Source organism: Streptopelia decaocto, assembly GCF_964273445.1.
Source record: "Streptopelia decaocto genome assembly, chromosome: 1".
Classification (NCBI taxonomy): Eukaryota; Metazoa; Chordata; class Aves; order Columbiformes; family Columbidae; genus Streptopelia; species Streptopelia decaocto.
This window is the reverse complement of record NC_138663.1, coordinates 95,227,531-95,244,863: the sequence shown is the minus strand read 5'-3', so window position 1 is coordinate 95,244,863 and position 17,333 is coordinate 95,227,531. Positions and strand designations below refer to the sequence as shown.

The window sequence follows — 17,333 nt, the reverse complement described above, 5'->3', positions numbered from 1 at the left end:
ATGGTGCTGAAGCTGGCCTCAATTTTTTAATAGTTTATCTAAGAAGTGTGGCTTAATATGGTTAATATTTACCTATGAAGTGTTTCAATAGACTTGCATTCACAACTGAAAATGTTTTGCCTCCCATCTCTGCTACTCTGTTTTAGTGTTCATAGAAAATTCTTAGTATTTAACTCTTCTTTGCACTTACGACTTTGTCTGAAAGAACACTTCTCCCAATCACCACATAATGCCATTATAGTCCCATTTGAAGAACAGGTGCTGCAGTTTCTAAAGCTCGTTTCTTGCCCAGTCTTGTAAAGCAGATGGAAATGATCCTGTGCTGAGATGAGGTTCAGTAGCACTTGGGAAGATGTGCAAGAAATAGAGACAGCTGCACCCAGGAAATGGTCAGTTCTTTAATCTGACGTCATAAATCTCTACAGAGATTTATGTTTAATTTTTTTCAATGGCTGTCAATGACAGATTGATCTCACCTAAATGGTGCTGAAGCAGATATTCTTTAAATCATGGAATAGTTTGGGTTGGAAGGGACATTCAAAGGCCATCTAGTCCAACCCCCTGCACTGAGCAGGGACATCTTCAACTAGATCAGGTTGCTCAGAGCCCCGTCCAGCCTGGCCTGGGATGGGGCATCTACCACCTTCACTGACCACCAACCTTCACTGACTTGAGTCAGTTAAACGTCACATTTCATGCTCTGTCCATTTTTATCAGCAGCAGGTGGTTATCAGTAATTTCGTGTTAAACAACTGCCTTTTGCTTACCATCATCTGCTTTAAATAAAGAGTTGGTTGCTATCACTTCCTGTGCTCTGTCCATTTTAATGATAGTATTCTTTCTCTTTTGTTGTATCTACTACAGGTGTAGCTTGTTCTACCTAATTCAGCATAATTTCAGCTTTCTTGAAAGGAATGGGAAGGGTTTCTGTCAAGCACTTGTCTTGCATTTGACCATTTCTAGCTTACGAGTAGTCCACCAGAGCAGTATGTGCTTTGAATCCTTTCAGTAACGCTGTGTATCTCACTAAGTTCTGCATGTGATGGAAGAGTAAGCAAGCTTACATTTAAAGTGATTCTAACAGAAAGCTAGTGCTGCTTCAGCATATGTGTTCACTATAAATATAAAATATTGGAAATTATGTTCTTCCTGCAGGAGTCTTGTTAGTGCTCTAACATTTAGGCACTTCCCAACATAGGTAGACTATTGCATTTTCTCTCTTTGCCTGCCCATAGGTATGAAGCAGAACTGAATCCTGTAGACCATCAGAAGGCCAGTGTCCTAAAGTATCAAATGGAAAAAAGACCATTTTTTGAAATGCCTTCCCATCTGGCTGGTGTAGACTTGGATGAATATGACTACGAAGAGGACTTTGAGTAGCGGGTACTTTCAGTCAGCACTTGCAGAAGAGGAGGGACAGTCTGCAGCAGGTCTGCTACACACCTGTACATTTCAGTGGGTTTTGGTTCCAGGAGGTCAGCTTAGTTTTGTGCTAAAAATATTTAATCACTACACTACCTTTTAAATAAAAGAAGCGCATTTGTATGGAATGATGAAACTTTTTGTATTTATTCAATAGTCTATAGTTTGTAAAATAGATTAAAATATTTATTTACAGATGTTGCATAATTCCTTTTTGGAAGAATAACAATATTTGACTTTAGAGAACAGTAATCTATTGCTTTTAAGAGAACTCTATAATTCTCTCTAAGTTGATGTGTGGTGCACTGACCATCTCCATCCCATACGTGAACAGCTGTTCCTGTCCTGCTATGGGAGGTAAGGAGGCAATTTATGTATACCTGGCTTCTGATGCTTTTATGCTCATAGACAGCCCAAGGGTGTTTATGCCTTGGCAAGGAAAAGACACGACTGTAAGTGCGTGATTCTGTGCCCACTTACAGACAGAGTTCCATTTGACAGGCCGGGCATATTAGTGCACAAGGAAAGTGAACGCCTGAGACAAGTTGTTTCTCTTCTCTATGTAGTCCTTGTTTGCCCCCATTTTAATTTTGCTTGCCCTTTTAAACTTCAGTCTTTTCATCAGTGTTCATTATAAAAAGACTGAAGTCTGGCTTAGTGTTCATACTTGATCCAAAATGAGTGTGTTAATTCATGTAGAAGGAACCAATTTTTTTAAAAAATTCCTTTGTATAAATGTTACTTGATCAGTGATGTGCACTAATTTGTTGTGGGCATTCAGTGCTTTTGTCTGTCCCCCCTTCAGTTGTTTGCTATTGACACATTCCATGGATATTCATCAGTGTCACAGCAGCTTCAAAGTGTTGCCTCACTCTTACTGTTAAACAGATTTTGTTGAGAGAAAAAAAAAAATGTACAAAAAGATGTAAGTTATTTTTTTGGTTGCAGTGTAGATCTGTTAAAATGTTTTAAAATCATGTTTGTATTTTCAAATAAAGATTTTCATACATGTAATTTATCAGTTCTCATTATTATGTACTGCATACAATTAACTTGTTACTGTTACAGAACCATTTCACATGTATGCAGTCTGGTTGGACAATTCCACCAAGCTGCATATTCAAAGCAATCAAGCTCCACCAAGTTTCTCCTCACCCCATAGACACTGTCACTGAACACCTGGATGTGGCACAGAAAAATCTGTTCCGCTCAACCCCTCACACCATCTCAGGTAGATACACAAACCTGTGTATCTTAACTAATGAAACTCATCACTAAGATCTGTTAGTGAACCTTAACCAAGGAACACTCAAAGGATTTTTCAAAATAAAATTGGAATAATCAACCCTGGTTTTAATGGAAACTCATCACATTTTCTAGTGTTGGTCAGATACCTTGCACTACTTCCTGGTGGCTTGGTGCTTTTTTTCAAACAGTAAAGAAATACAGCAACTTTATGTTACGTTCTGTTCCCTTGGGTGCTGGGGGAAAGGACCAACTGGCTTTCTGGAAGATGATTCTGAATGCCCATTGCTGCTCAAGGGGTGGGGACTTTTCCCTACCTGTAAACCTGCAGCTGGAACCCCCCTTCTTAAAAAAGGGGTTTGTAAATGGGCACATAAAGCCAAGGGCTTTCTCATCACACAGGGATGTTTCTCCATTAAATATACAGCCACAGTGGCGGGTAGATCCCTTCTGCAAAACCTGTAGCTGTTGTTGCCACTGTGTGTTTAATGAAGTGCCTGTTAAATCCCCCTCCCTGTTACTTTTGATAACAGACTCCCTTTTTTCCTAAAGGATTTGAACAGCTGTAGGACAGTAAATCATTGGTGTTACTGTGGAAGTGACTTTTCTTACAATACATGAACTAGACAGATTACTGCACCTTCCCCCAGCAGGGTAATTCTCAGCCCTAGTCCTTCATTACAAGGATGAAAGCATAGAATCATGGCCTGTCCTGTACTAGAAGGGACCAAATCCTGTCCCTGCATGTGACAGCCCCACAGTTCACACCATGTGTCTGAGGGTGTTGTGCAGTCTCTTCTTGAACACTGTCAGGCTTGGGGCCGTGACACCTCCCTGGGGAGCCTGTTCCAGTGCTCCACCACCCTCTGGGGGAAGAACCTTTTCCTGATGCATCTCCATGTGATGCCATCCCAGGTGTGTTTTCTTCGTCCAAGTCCAGCTGTACTCTGCCTACCTGGTAAGCATTTAGGCCTAGATCTACAAATCTAGGTGGATGAGGGAAACATCATCACAGGCCAGGGAAGTCACAGAACTGAGAACAAGTTGATCTGGCTGATAATCAGCATTATTTAGGGGAGTGCTGCCCCTCTCCTTGTATCAGCCTATTGCCTGCTTAACTACGCAACATGAAACACAATGGTTTTACTATTGGCACTTCAGGCTACCCAATACTGAGAGACGTTTATGGCTTTCGCTTCCACATTCATGGGAGCTCACTGCTAGCTCTGTTTAGTAACACGGCAAACTAGAAGGCCAATAACACTGCTGCTCTGCTTTCACCAGACCTGGTGTGGGAAGAGCACTTGCACTTTCAGCACTAATGGACAGCAATGACTATGTAGTTTAATTTTACACACTTACAATTAGAAAAAAAAAATTAAAAAAATTAAAGCTTGATGACAGGATTAGTGCAGTGTACAATTCTATGGAGCAGTGACAAAAGGTCAGTGAACACAGCCAGCATTCCCCAGCCTCCTGCCTCTGAAACACTCTCATTTGCAAATTCTTAAAGGAAAAACTACTTTTGAAAGGCCATGTTTACAGTCTATTTACATCATTGTCTTTTCAGGCTTTATATTTTTCAGAGTAAATACTACATGATAGACAAGGAGTTTCTTCCAGAGGAAAATAGTCAACTGGTCCACTCTTTCTTTGTTGCTTAGAAGCCTTGATCCAAGTCTCCTGCAAGCATGTCCTGATCCTCACAGACCACTAACCACATCTCTGTCAGCACTGGAATTTAGAAATACTTTCAGAGTATTTGTTCCAGGTTTTCCATCTTACAGGCAGGAAATGGTGCTGCCAAGTCAAGGAAACAAGTAGATTCCCATCTTATCTCAAATGATGGGTGATATATCCAATAGAACACTGCCCCCTATTTCAGTAAGCGTGTCTCAGCTAGGTTGCAGAGTCTTTGACTCAATATTTGTCAGTACCCCGATTCCAGTCCCTAGAGGCTGGGAACTGTTCCAAGGCAGCATTGAGGACCAGGATGCAGCAGAGTAATGATGTTCACAGTGCCCACAACCTCAGGAGCACAACAGCCAAATCAGTAACACCACGAACAACAATGTGGAGAAATCAACTGCTGTGCTGGTATGCAGCTGGTTCTGGGTGGGTGTCTACGGGCAGAGATTTGACTTCTTCCATATCTCCTGCTGCCTTGGCTGATGCCATCACAACCCCTTTTTCAGGTAAACAGTTTGCAGAAAAAAACAGCAGTGTCGTCTTCACTTCCATGTATCCTCTCAGCTTCTTAACTGTCCTTTACCAGGAAAAAAAAAAAAAACTACTACATCAGTCTCATACTGTCAAGAAAACATCATGTAACAGCACATGAGGAATCAGAATAAAAGTGTAGCCTTCAAATGTTTAGCAGCTTGACTGCACCTGGCTCTCGATTTAGCTTCCACAAAAGGAAAGAAGCCTTTATATACCACAAGGAACTCAAAAGGCACTACAGGAAAAGGTCACATACTAGTGAAGTAGTGCACTTCCTGTATGGCTTTCATCTTGGTCCACAGATTTAAACTATTTTATTATCTATCTATCTATCCATCCATCCATCCATCCATCTTCAATGGGAGCTACTCCAAGCATATGGTCCAAATAGTTTACATTTTAAAAGGCATATGACTGGAAGAAAAGGTAGAAGTCCTTTTTTCCTTCTAGTCTTCTTTAATGAACCCCAAGCACCACGCAGATATGAAAATAAACCATTTGTTCAGCTTCGCTGGCTCCCACCCCAAGCCCACAGTGTCCACGTGCTTTCCTTCAAATCCCCAGCTGGTTTGGGGACAATTTAATCTCTCCAACAGCCCTCACTGGAAAACAGCAAGAAACAAGGGACAATCCAGTGAGAGCCCTGGGCTGACCAGTGATCAGACACATCCTGAGTCTTTCCACCTAAAGAGCACAATGCAAATTCCATTTTTGAAGGAGACGTTCCCTGCAGGCTTAGCAGCAGTGCTACCTCTGCAATGGGTCAGTAACGTGAAGCAACCGCAGCAAATGGTTCTTAATCAAGGAGCTTCACGGTATAGGGAAAAAAGGAAACTGGATCCTCCTCAGAATGCACCACAGCTGGTGTTCAGTGTACCTGAGGATGTCTAGATCCTACAATGAGGATTGCCTTAAAAATGCAGATTACGCTGAAGAAGGAGACTACAGCAGCAGCTGGGAAGGGAAGAGGGGAGAAGCCCTTTTCTCAGCCTGGAAGGGGCCACAAAAGTGCAGCTGCTTTGCTGCTAGATGGGTGCTCATGAGATTTTGAACTCACATTCATCCACCTCAACTACGGCTGTCCTCAGAGCCAAAAAACATAAGATGGATTACCTGGTCTGCACCAACAACGTCGACATCAACATCTTCAATTGTGTCTTCTGCTTGACCCTCCTTGGAGACATCTTCTGTCTTAATCTCATCTTTGCTGGAAATTAAAAAAACAAACAAACAAACAACAAACTAAGTCATGAGAAACTTCGTAACTGAGGTTGCACCTTGCACAAATGTGCTTAAAGCAGAGCAGTTCACGTATTCAGATCTGCTGCAGAAATGATAGCCATGCAATGTAACCCAAAATTTCTGGCCCAGTATTTCCCAGGTACGAAAGAGGTTATGCTCTGAGGAATTTCCAATAAAGCAGTTCAGAAATCAAACATTCATTTAAACAGGGGCTGGATCTGTAATCACGTACATGTTTAATAAATTTTTGTTCTATATTACATGTATTCACCAGGTCCATTCAACAAGTGTCCCAAATCCTAGAAAAGTATACATTGTGCTGGGATTTGTGTTTCATCTTTTAACTTATCAATATGGGAAACAGAACATGACACCTCAATAAATGAACAGTATTAAAGGAAAATATTCCAACTGAGCACTTTAAGTGCTTTACAGAGCTCAAAAGTAGAGTCCAGCCTCCCTATTTCTGCAACACTTCTTACACCCAAGTTCTGTGGGGTTTCACTCAGGTGTGTGTGCATGCTGCACAGAGACACACACCTCTCTGGATGCAAGTCGCCAGTTACACAGTACAAGAATCCTCTTTCATTTCCAGAGATGCAGAAAACACTCATTATCAGGCTGCAGCAAACAGCCAGGGAGTGACTGAGAGCACAGCCCTCTTATCAGGACCAGAGACAAGAAACACGGGATGGAGAACCCTTCTCCTTCCTTGTCTTCTGCACACTCGGTCTTAGTCCGAGAAGGTGCAAAAACCCTGTGACAGCGGGGGGACAATCAGGCTAAAGCAGCAAATGCAGATATTGGACTAAGGAAACAAAAGAAACAACCTGTCTTTGGGACACAGAAAGACAGGAGGGGCACACCCCCTGTGCACTTTGCCCATGGATGTATTTAAAAAAAAACAGAAGCAGAGGCGGATAGAGAGACCACAGCCATCAACACCAGGGCAAGCAAAGGAGCTTGTAACACAAAACTCTCACCAGTATCTTCTCCGCAGCCCTTCTGGACAAAGGAATGGCAAATGCTCCTGCAAGTGCACCTCTCGAGATTTTAGCCTCTTTCTGCTTTTCCCCGCTACAGAGGCCAGCTGGGCAGCGCACTGCAGGTCTGGAGCTTTGCTTGCTGCTTTGGTCTGGCTGGTTTCAGGCAAAGACCCTGTAACAGACAGTGAACAGGCTCGTTCTCCAGCCTCACTCACAAAGGTCTTGAGATGGACATTTCCAACAGGTCCCCCACAGTGCTGAAGCAATGGGGCCAAGCTCAAAGGGAGATTTGGAGCAAAGCATTCATTTATTGAAGGAACCAGCTAAAAAGCCACATCATAAAAGAAAGCATTTAACTTTGCCCACTGGTCATTTTTGCAACCTAGATTTATCATCTTGGCCCTGGTCCACAAGTGCTATCAGTACTGCTGAGCCTGTGTAACCCTCCAGAAAGGAGGGCCTTTGGGACACAAAGGAACAAGCTTTCTGAAGGTGGCTCAAAGATGAGAAATTAAAGGATGCTCTGGAAAAATTCCCCTTCTTCCACATACAACTGCACATGTCCATAGCACTTAGCATTTTTACTGGCAATTAGTTTCATTGTGGCTTTACTACATTTAACTAAGTCCCACCATATCAGTGCAGTGAACACCTCAATCCAGATTGCAAGTCCAGGAGAGCTGTTAAAGCCTGGATCTAGCCCACCTAACTAGAACTCTTTAAGTGAGGACTATAATCCTATAGGCTCCCTAGAAATTCAGGAGAAAGAAACACCCCAGGAGATGATTTGGCCCAGATCATCTGAATCACCTTCTGGACATACATCTCCTGTCTCAATTATCTACAGGGCCTAAAGCAACAACACCCATAACTTAACAACTGAAAGCAACGAACCAAGTCTCAATGGCACAGACAAATGCCAGAGCTCAGTGCAGAGCAGAATTTGAGATTATCTGAATTCAGCTGACGCAAAGTCTCCAGACCAACCTTTCTGCTATTAAGTGATGAAGAGGCCTCTTACAACAACGAAGCTGAAGGCAAAAGCCACAGTTCAAACTGGAAAGTCCACAACATCCAATGCACTGTGGTACTGCTAAAGCAAAGCATGAAGTGCATTTTTGCTGGGACAAAGCAAATACAGCTGGTCCGGAACAGGCAAGTTATCATACCATTGGACAATTTCCTTTTAAAAGAAGATGTCTTGGATGTGCCCACAGGGGACCACTCTCCTGGACTGCCGAGGACAGAGCTCTCCTCATCTTCATTTGCCAGTAAAGAGTTTCTGTAGAAAATCAATGGCTGCCAGTCGTCTCCTCTGCAAGGCAGTGGTTCTGCTATATACCTTCGTAAGTAAGCGTACCTGGAGAAAACCAAAAGCAAGCATAGGAAAATTCAGCATCTTTCCCCTCAATATCTAGGGAAGCTATTGCTAGAAAGTTATTTTCCCTTTACTCTCCAAAGGTGCAGAGAGTTGCTGCTGCCACGAGCAGCCTGGACAGAGCAGAATTCTGCGAGGATGAGCCCCTTCTCCCAGTGGCCCTTTTCTGCCTCACAGGCTGCAACACAAAGGAGATCCCAGGCAAGAGATGTTCCTTGTGATTCAATAGCACAGCAGGTCTGGTAACGGGGTATTTATGCCATGAGTGCCTCTTTTGTCAAAATTTTTAAAAAGAGCAAGCAATAAATCCACTTTTCTACAATATCATCTCAAAATCAATCCAGTTCTCCCATGTTCCAAATAAAATGTCAAGTGTCTGCAAGGAGGAGTTAACAGCTCTGCAGTTGTGGCAACACAGAGGATGTGGGAAATGTTGGTTCCAATCCCTGTTCTGCCTGATTCAACCCAGAGACTTGAATCCCAGGTGAAGCCATCGCCTTCTCTGGAGCTAAGGGGTCTCCTTCAAACATTCTTTTTGAAAAGCAAGAAGTTTCTGACAAAGTCTTTCTGACCCATTCCTACTTCGTAACAATAACAAAAGAAAGCTGAAGTCTGACTCGGGATTAGAAACTGGATATTCACGATATTTCAGCTGCAGCTCATCACTTTAAAATCAAGCCCAGTGTTGTTAAAACAGACCCCATCTCAGCAAATACCAGAAGTGACAGTTTTAACGCCAGCCTGTACACTACATTATTCTTGCTTTGATTAGGAGTGTGGCCTGGAAAATATCAGACATTTAATTTGCTTTGCAAACAAGAAAACCAGTGCTGGGAAGAGGTTAGGGTAAGCACCAACTCTGAAACAATTAGAGTCACGGACCCTGGGGGCCCCAGGGATCAAGAAACCCTGGTAATGGGATTTGTTGGTTTCGAACAAGACCGTATTGTGACTACTGCTTTAGGGTCTAATCCAACTGCTATCAGTGTCAATGGAAAGACTCCTACTGATTCAGGAATCAGGCCCCCTCGTGCTGCTTGTTATTCAATAATTCATTTCTCGTGTGCATTTTGTGGCACAGAGCAATTGACAAGTCAGATATTTTACAGCTACAGGCTGGGTAATTAGAGGGGAAGGGGTTAAAATCCATAGACTTTGATGGTGTTGAAATATACTCCTTTCTAACGAATGCCCATATTCTGTATCTCATCTGTTACAGGTACATTCACATATGTTAACATACAGACCTGCACATCAATCCTATGATTAATAATAAAAATGAAAATAACCAGATGCTTATTTCTAAAAGTTCACGTTGACCTAAAACATTCCATCCAGTAATTTATGATGGAGCTAAACCTAAATATTTCTAAGAGGAAATATAATCTCCAGCCCCTGCAAGGCATCTTAGGCCTCCCAGAATAGAAACTGTTACTCTAGAAACATGGTCTGAATGTAGTTGCGGATAAACTTGCAATTTCCCCCCTTGTGAATTTTATTGTTTCCCATTTGTTCCCAGCAGCAGTGGGAGGGTCCAAAGCAGTTAAGAACTGAAGTCAAAGAGCATTCCCTGCTAGGTTCTCTATTTCCCACAAAAGTTTTCAATGAATAAACCTACCTGAATGTATCTAATGCAATCAGAAATACACTTCTGGAATACATCTACTGGTCAAAAAGTTAAATACAGCCCCAGGAAAAAAATCATCAGGATTTAGCTTTAAATCTGCCTACATTAATCATGAAATATTTTCCCCCTGTTTAATTAAAAAATACTCCTTGGAGGTAAATTAAATGACAGAGTTTTTCAAGGATGGATTAACAGGAATCTACTTATTGCACAAGTATCATCACACGATAACAGCTCTTTAAAATCCAGATAACATGGACAGAGTTCTGTCCAGATAACATGGACAGAAACTGCACAAAACCAATTCTAGTCATAGATCTCAAATGCAAGAACAGAAATGGAAGTTATGACAACCCATAGATTATCCACTTTAGATTTACTAGGGGTTGTAATCAGCATATGTCAAATATTTTTCCTGTGTATTTTGCATTTTGGATTTGAATCCATTTTTTCAATACATTAGACGAGCAACTGGCAATCATCAATAAACTGTGTTTGTCATTTAAGGTAACAGGCAAGTAGACATTTTACCACTCTTGATCCATGGAGGTTAACCTCCAATCTAAGACAAAGTGGCACAAGTGCAAATGAGTTACACAGAGCTCAGCAATATGTAGTTGTTGTTTTTTTTTTCCATTTCTGCTGACTACTTCTCTAAAGTGTAACTTTTCCTGTCAAGTACCAGAGTGATTTGTTCAGAACTTCAAAAAGGCAGATGTGAATTAATGTTTCATCTTACATTCCCATGTCTTCATATATGCTCTCAGGAAGATGTAAATACCTGCTATATATTTTGCAATAGTTGTTACAGTATCTGTAAATAGAAGACTGAAGTGCAGTGATCGGGATCCAAAATAAGCAGCAGATAGAAGGAAGGTCAAATAGAAGGAAAAAAATTACTCCCTTCCCAAAAAAATGACTGGAGTTGATGCAGGTGAAGAAGGAAGAAAGAGACATAAAGATACATCTCTCTGTTCAGATACATAATATCCCATGATGCTAAGATAAGGCTATCATTCCTACGTTATTAAATGTAAATATTTAAACCAATGTAAATTACAGGGGCCCAACTGGATCAGGGTATATTCCCCCGTAAACAGTAAATTATTGAACTTAAATATCCCCATTATGAATATTGTCATGTATATTTCTATTCCAGATATATTCCATGGAACTCAGGTAATTCAGACCTGAAGCTTCGGAATTAGATCATTACAAAATAATGATCCAGGCATTACCTCTTCCTTGATCTTTTCAGTTTACTTTTCTGCTCAGAAGAGCATTCCTGGCACCCCACTAGCCAGTCAAATTACAAATCTCTTCCACCAAGTTAACGTTGTCTTTCCCGTAGAAGAATTGCCACATGTGGCCACAACTAGGTCTAAAAAAGATCTAGAAGGCATACTGCACATGCAATCTGAAATGACTACTACTACAAAATTCTACAAGTGTCTCTCAAACTAACAGCCTCAGGGGCAGATTAATTTCAAAAGTCTTCTGAAAAGCCCTTGAGCAACTTCTGCAACACTGAAGGTCAAGTGTCCCAGTACACGAACTTAACTTACACGAGTCTTTTGTCAGGCCTTAGCAGCTTGTTGGAAAATTCACTGATGATTAACAGAAAGCTCAAGTTAGGAGGTAAGCATTTTCCATCTACTCCAGCAGCTCCTTGAAAAGCAAATTCAATCCCTTCCCTATTGGAAGAAAAAATAGAGAGAGGTGAGAGTAATAAAACAGACAACTGACAAAAGCAATGACCATGGACAAAGTAATGCTACGCGGCACATACTTGTGTATCATAGCCACGGATTCTCTAGATTTCACCTGGTCCCAGCCAAATGTTAGTGAAAAGCGACGAGCAAGTTCTTTAATATTTGTGAAGGAAGCAGAGGAGAAGTCCACGTCGCTACTTCTGTCTTGGCTTTCTGCATGTGCCTGAAACAGCTACAAAAGAAGTCTCCGATAAGCAACCATATGTAATCCTACAGGCAAACAAAGCACTGGGAGGACGCAGAGATGTGCACAGCAAGCAACAGCGAGCTTAGGCGGACAGAAGCCTTACAAAGCAACCAGTATCTAGTGGAACAGAGTGTACTATCAGCAAGTTTGCTGATGATACTAAGCTGGGAGGAGTGGCTGACACTCCAGTATAGGTTGGGAAATTACATATTAGAGAGCAGTGTAGGGGAAAGGGACCTGGGGGTCCTGGTGGACAGCAGGATGACCATGAGCCAGCACTGTGCCCTTGTGGCCAGGAAGGCCAATGGCATCCTGGGGTGTATTACAAGGGGGGTGGTTAGTAGGTCCAGAGAGGTTCTCCTTCCACTCTACTCTGCCCTGGTGAGACCACATCTGGAATGTTGTGTCCAGTTCTGGGCCCCTCAGTTCAAGAAGGACAGGGAACTGCTGGAGAGAGTCCAGCGTAGGACAACAAAGATGATTAAGGGAATGGAGCACCTCCCTTATGAGGAAAGGCTGAGGAAGCTGGGTCTCTTTAGTTTGGAGGAGACTGAGGGGTGACCTTATTAATGTTTATAAATATATAAAGGGTGAGTGCCATGAGGATGGAGCCAGGCTCTTCTCAGTGGCAAACAATGATAGGACAAGGGGTAATGGGATCAAGCTGGAACACAAGAGGTTCCACTTAAATTTGAGAAAAAACTTCTTCTCAGTGAGGGTGCCAGAGCACTGGAACAGGCTGCCCAGAGAGGTTGTGGAGTCTCCTTCTCTGGAGACATTCAAAACCCGCCTGGACATGTTCCCGTGCGACCTCACCTAGGCGTTCCTGCTCCAGCAGGGGGATTGGACTAGATGATCTTTTGAGGTCCCTTCCAATCCCAAACATACTGCGATACTGTGAAAAGAGCAGGTAAGCCCATGACTGGAACAACAAGAAGGAAATGACAAGAAGGACACTGTTGTGCTTAACAGTGAGGCATGAATTATAAATAAATAAATATGGGCGTACACAGAAAACCGATTCCTGAAGATGTTGCTTTCACTGAGCCCAGCTCCTGTTGGGACTTCTGAATCAAGCTCAAGAGGCCTAATTTGCCTGAGAGGCTTTCAGAATATCAGAATGCAGACAAAGATTGGCAGCAGCATAGTCCAATTTCTGAGAGTGAGACTGGGTCAAAAGTAAGTCTCAAGCCAAATTAACTATGTTTGGGGTTGTTTTCCTAACAGAACATGGAGGTAGCGTATTCCCTTCAACCTGTTAACTTTCAAGGTCAAGCAAAGGCCAAAAAGGGCCTGTTGTCTATGTGATACCTAAACACAAAGTCCTGACTATGTCAGCAGAATATATGCAGCCAAATGCTGCTCGGCCTCATCTAAGCTCATATTTCAGTGGCTGGTTCACAGATCTAAGCTCCTGGCAATGCCTGTGAAATAAGCAAAGCTCACGTATCAGTGCCCCCCAGGAGGAGCCCGCTCTGTGGCTCACGGCAGGACTTCAAGCTGGAAGCAGCTCTGGGCATTGGCAGCGCCGGCAAAAGCAGCTGCTAAAATAGCTTAACTGGCCTCATCAGCCAGCAGCTGCAAGCCCCAGCAACTGAGACCCTTCAGAAGAGCTGCCGCACGCTTGCTTTCAGAAAAAAAGTACTGAAGATACTGGGGATTAGAGCTGGTCAGCCACAGATGCGTTTGTGCTTCATCTAATTCAAAGGGAACTGGGGCTGTCTGTAAAACACAGGATAATATCCTTAACCTTTGTTAAGAGACACCTACCATGTCCCAAGAAACACTCTGTAATCTCTGATCAATCCTAACACTATGCATTTGGAGATTAAATACAAGACAAAAAAAATGTGTGCAAAATTGCATTTTTAAAAAGATGTGATTATTTTAAAGGAGTTTTAATTATGACATGCAAAACCAACATACACATAGGAAGTACAGGCAAAGAAACAATTTCTTCTTCTTTAATGAATTTGAATAATTATGGCAAAGTAGGTAAAAAACTCCAATATGAACACAGCTGTCATAAGAGCCCCTAGCCTCTTGCTTTCATCTTAACCTTACCTGCTGCAGGCAGAGAAACAGTGTCTTGGCACTCTGAATTTTGTTATTGTGCCTCGTCTTGCTTAACGTTTCTTTAATTATGTCTCCAAAATCACTGTAGGTCTATTAATGGTAAAAAAACAAATAAGAATTATCATTCCCCTTCTTTAGCACTGGGAGTACATAAAACATGTGACTGTGTTCATGCTACACAAGAAGTTCATAAACATTCCCAATTTCAGAACACCCAAGCTAAAAGATGAAAAATAGATTTTTTTATTATATATTATTTCATATGTAATGCAATGTTACGTTCATTTAGGAGTAATGTGAGGATTAAAGTTACACTTAAATTGTTGAGTATTTATTATAACAGAAGAACAAAGCCTAATCAGGAGAGAAATAGAGTTTTGTGTATTTAACCAGTGCTCGCCTTGGGCCAAATGAAGTAAAGAACAAGATACATATTCAAGTATTTCCAGAGTCCTGTTAGTTGACTCAAGGAAAGTGCCCGCTCTGTGGTGTTCTCAGCCCTCTTGAAACCCACTTCTGAGTGGCTGAGGCTTTACCAGTTGTCTAAACACCAGGATTCATGTGAAATCTGGGCCATCCGCACATGGACTGTGTGAGCTGTATAAAATAAATTGACGGCTTCAGCATGAGAAACTCCATAGCTAAAATGCTTCCCCAGCCATAAACTGCTTCTCTGGAGAAGCCGAGGAGCAGATGTTCTGATAGACATGCCCTCTACTCAATTTTCACTTACTTCATCTGCAGGGAGGGACCTTTGCAGAGCAAAGAGGAGAGATTTGTCCCACTCTTGCTTGATTTTATAGCCCTTTTGGGATTATACAAGGATTCTGAGCCATAAGACTATTAACCCCACAACTTTCACAAACACTGGAGTCACTTTCAAAAACCAAAATGCACTAATAGGCAAAGCAACCCTATCTAAAACATTACCTTCACATAATACTTATAGATCTCAGCAGCCGCCGTCATCTCTACCACATTATGCACTATTAACTTGCAATATGCTGCGAGAAGACTCCGCTTTTTGTGCAAGTCGTCAAGTTTGCAACTTTCATCCTTTCTCTCCTCCTCTTCTGTCAGGTCTAGGGAAACAAAAGCACTGAAGCTTTGTTCTATCGCTTTATTCAAGATATCTCAATTTTAATGACCAGCTTTCATGCAAATAGCACAGACTCAGCTGTTCAGTCAACACGCTAAGCAACAGATGCAGGCGTTCATTCCTGTGCATATCAGAAAACACAGGTTTATTTCCATTTCAAAGCTTGCAGCTGATGACAGTGAAAATGAGTTATTTCCAGAGTCTTCTACTCTGATCTTCATAGGGCTTTCGCATCTCTACTAGTCAGAATCTCCTTGTACAACACTGTTCACAGCTACAGAACAGAACCAAACAGAGTGCAGAATAAAAGGCACAAACACACCAAATGGAAGAGACCACATCTGTTTTTTTCCTAGAATAACACAGATGCTAGAAAATCAGCATATAACCAATCACAAAACCTACAAAAGTTGCCATACACAGTCAGTAAGAGTTCAGACGAAACTCTCCAAGTGGTTATCGGCAAGAGTGAAAGAAAAAAGTCATTTCATATCATTAAGAACAAATTAGGTCTCTGGAATATGGGTTAATTACTAGCTGGATAACTTGTGGAAAACAAATACTCTTAAGAGTCTTCCAAAAAGCTATGAAGGTGCTTGGGAGAGCTTCTTTCAGTGGGAGAGCTGAGATACACTCTTTCCTGCTGCAAATGTCATCTATCAACTGCCAAAAGGCTTCAGTCTTTGACATCTAATTTTGATGTGGACTGTTTCTGCTTCTAGCCTGACTGTGAGCCTGGAAACAAACTTAAGGCAAGTAACATTCTGTGATTCTGTGACTGATCAGAAGCATCTGCAAATCAGAGTGAAAACTAAAATGGATTAGCTGCCAGCTGTGCACATGGACAAGGACACCCATAGCATGACAGAGTTGCTCATTCAGGAAAGAATCTGCGATGGGATGATAGGGAACCTTTGTGGGGAGGACTGAGAAATTGAAAGCATCATACAAAATGGGTTTGAAACAGACCTCAGGCCATCTAAGCCAAAACATGATCAATTTTATCAGTTTCAGATACAAAACATATGCATTCTGAAACATAACCTGCTTCAAAAACTCCCACTAGAATACTACAACCTACTTGAGCAATCTGTTCTATTGTATCTCCACTTTTATCAATAAGGATTCTCTTCTACTATCTCCCTGTTGCAATTCAGGCCCATCATTTCTGGCATATACACTGTGATCTGAAGAAGCGTAGTGCCCAGAACTGACAAAGAACTCCATCTGAACAGCTGAGGGACAAGAGTTTTACACAGTAATCTAGAACAATGCTTGGTTTTTCAAAGCATGACACTTGAACTCAGCCTCAAAACCACAATGAACTAACAATCACTGCTCAAAACACGCCCAAAAAGAAACCAGCCTTCACAATAACAGCCTCAATATGGCATCTGAATGTGTTTGAAAAAGAAGACAGAGCAAAAAGTGCTACTTCCCACTAAATGTGCCCTGCATCCCCTGAATCAAAATCCACTAGTCCTTTACTCTGATGGCTTAGAAGTGTCCATGCCTTGACAGAGTCACACTGTTACACCGCAAGGCATTGCTCTACCACCACCATCTGTACCACCAGCCCATCAAATACTTCTACGTTCTTACCTATCCCTGCATCACATCAGCCCTTTCCATCCCGCCAGTAAATTGGCAGCTATTTCCTGTGCTTGATCCACAGCAGCGGATACAGATCAGTGAATAACAGGTCAGCCACTTTGTTTGTAAAGGGCCCAAACAAAAAAACAAAACCAAACCAAACAAACAAAACAAAATTAACAACAAAAACAACAAAACCCCAACACTACCAGAAAAAAGACCAGCCCCTTTTCCTAATATATTCAGTGCAGATGACAAAGTGGTAGATTGTTTCTCCAGTGATGAAGATGTCTAACCTTTGCTTTCCTCTTCTTCCTCCATGAAAACATGTTTCTCGATAAACAAAAGCAGTTTTTCCTGAAGTGAGGTGCTAGGAAGATAATATAGAAGTCCAACTGCTTCTTCATTATCATTTGAATCCTGATGACTCAAAATCAGCAACCAGTCACAGAGTATCATGAAGGCCTGTATCGAGCAAAGCCA

General features: G+C 41.9%; 2 protein-coding genes across 6 annotated transcripts in view; one reads left to right on the top strand and one right to left on the bottom strand.

Moving 5' to 3' along the window:
- PPP2R3B (protein phosphatase 2 regulatory subunit B''beta) overlaps nucleotides 1–3,998 on the top strand; it is a 55,894-nt gene extending 51,896 nt beyond the window's left edge. For all 4 annotated transcript variants that reach the window (XM_082043354.1, XM_082043353.1, XM_082043356.1 and 1 more), the window contains one exon: nucleotides 1,236–3,998. In XM_082043354.1, coding sequence (XP_081899480.1) covers nucleotides 1,236–1,380 — 145 coding nt within the window. In that variant the 3' untranslated portion in view covers nucleotides 1,381–3,998. The remainder of the gene's footprint in view (nucleotides 1–1,235) is intronic.
- Nucleotides 3,999–4,166: 168 nt separating this feature from the next.
- Nucleotides 4,167–17,333, bottom strand: part of LOC309435288 (cohesin subunit SA-2-like) — a 63,803-nt gene continuing 50,636 nt past the window's right edge. For both annotated transcript variants that reach the window (XM_082043352.1, XM_082043351.1), the window contains 9 exons: nucleotides 17,147–17,315; nucleotides 15,089–15,240; nucleotides 14,147–14,248; nucleotides 11,913–12,067; nucleotides 11,689–11,817; nucleotides 8,288–8,478; nucleotides 7,116–7,290; nucleotides 6,004–6,097; nucleotides 4,167–4,933 (listed from right to left, as the gene is read on the bottom strand). In XM_082043352.1, coding sequence (XP_081899478.1) covers nucleotides 4,925–4,933; nucleotides 6,004–6,097; nucleotides 7,116–7,290; nucleotides 8,288–8,478; nucleotides 11,689–11,817; nucleotides 11,913–12,067; nucleotides 14,147–14,248; nucleotides 15,089–15,240; nucleotides 17,147–17,315 — 1,176 coding nt within the window. In that variant the 3' untranslated portion in view covers nucleotides 4,167–4,924. The remainder of the gene's footprint in view (nucleotides 4,934–6,003; nucleotides 6,098–7,115; nucleotides 7,291–8,287; nucleotides 8,479–11,688; nucleotides 11,818–11,912; nucleotides 12,068–14,146; nucleotides 14,249–15,088; nucleotides 15,241–17,146; nucleotides 17,316–17,333) is intronic.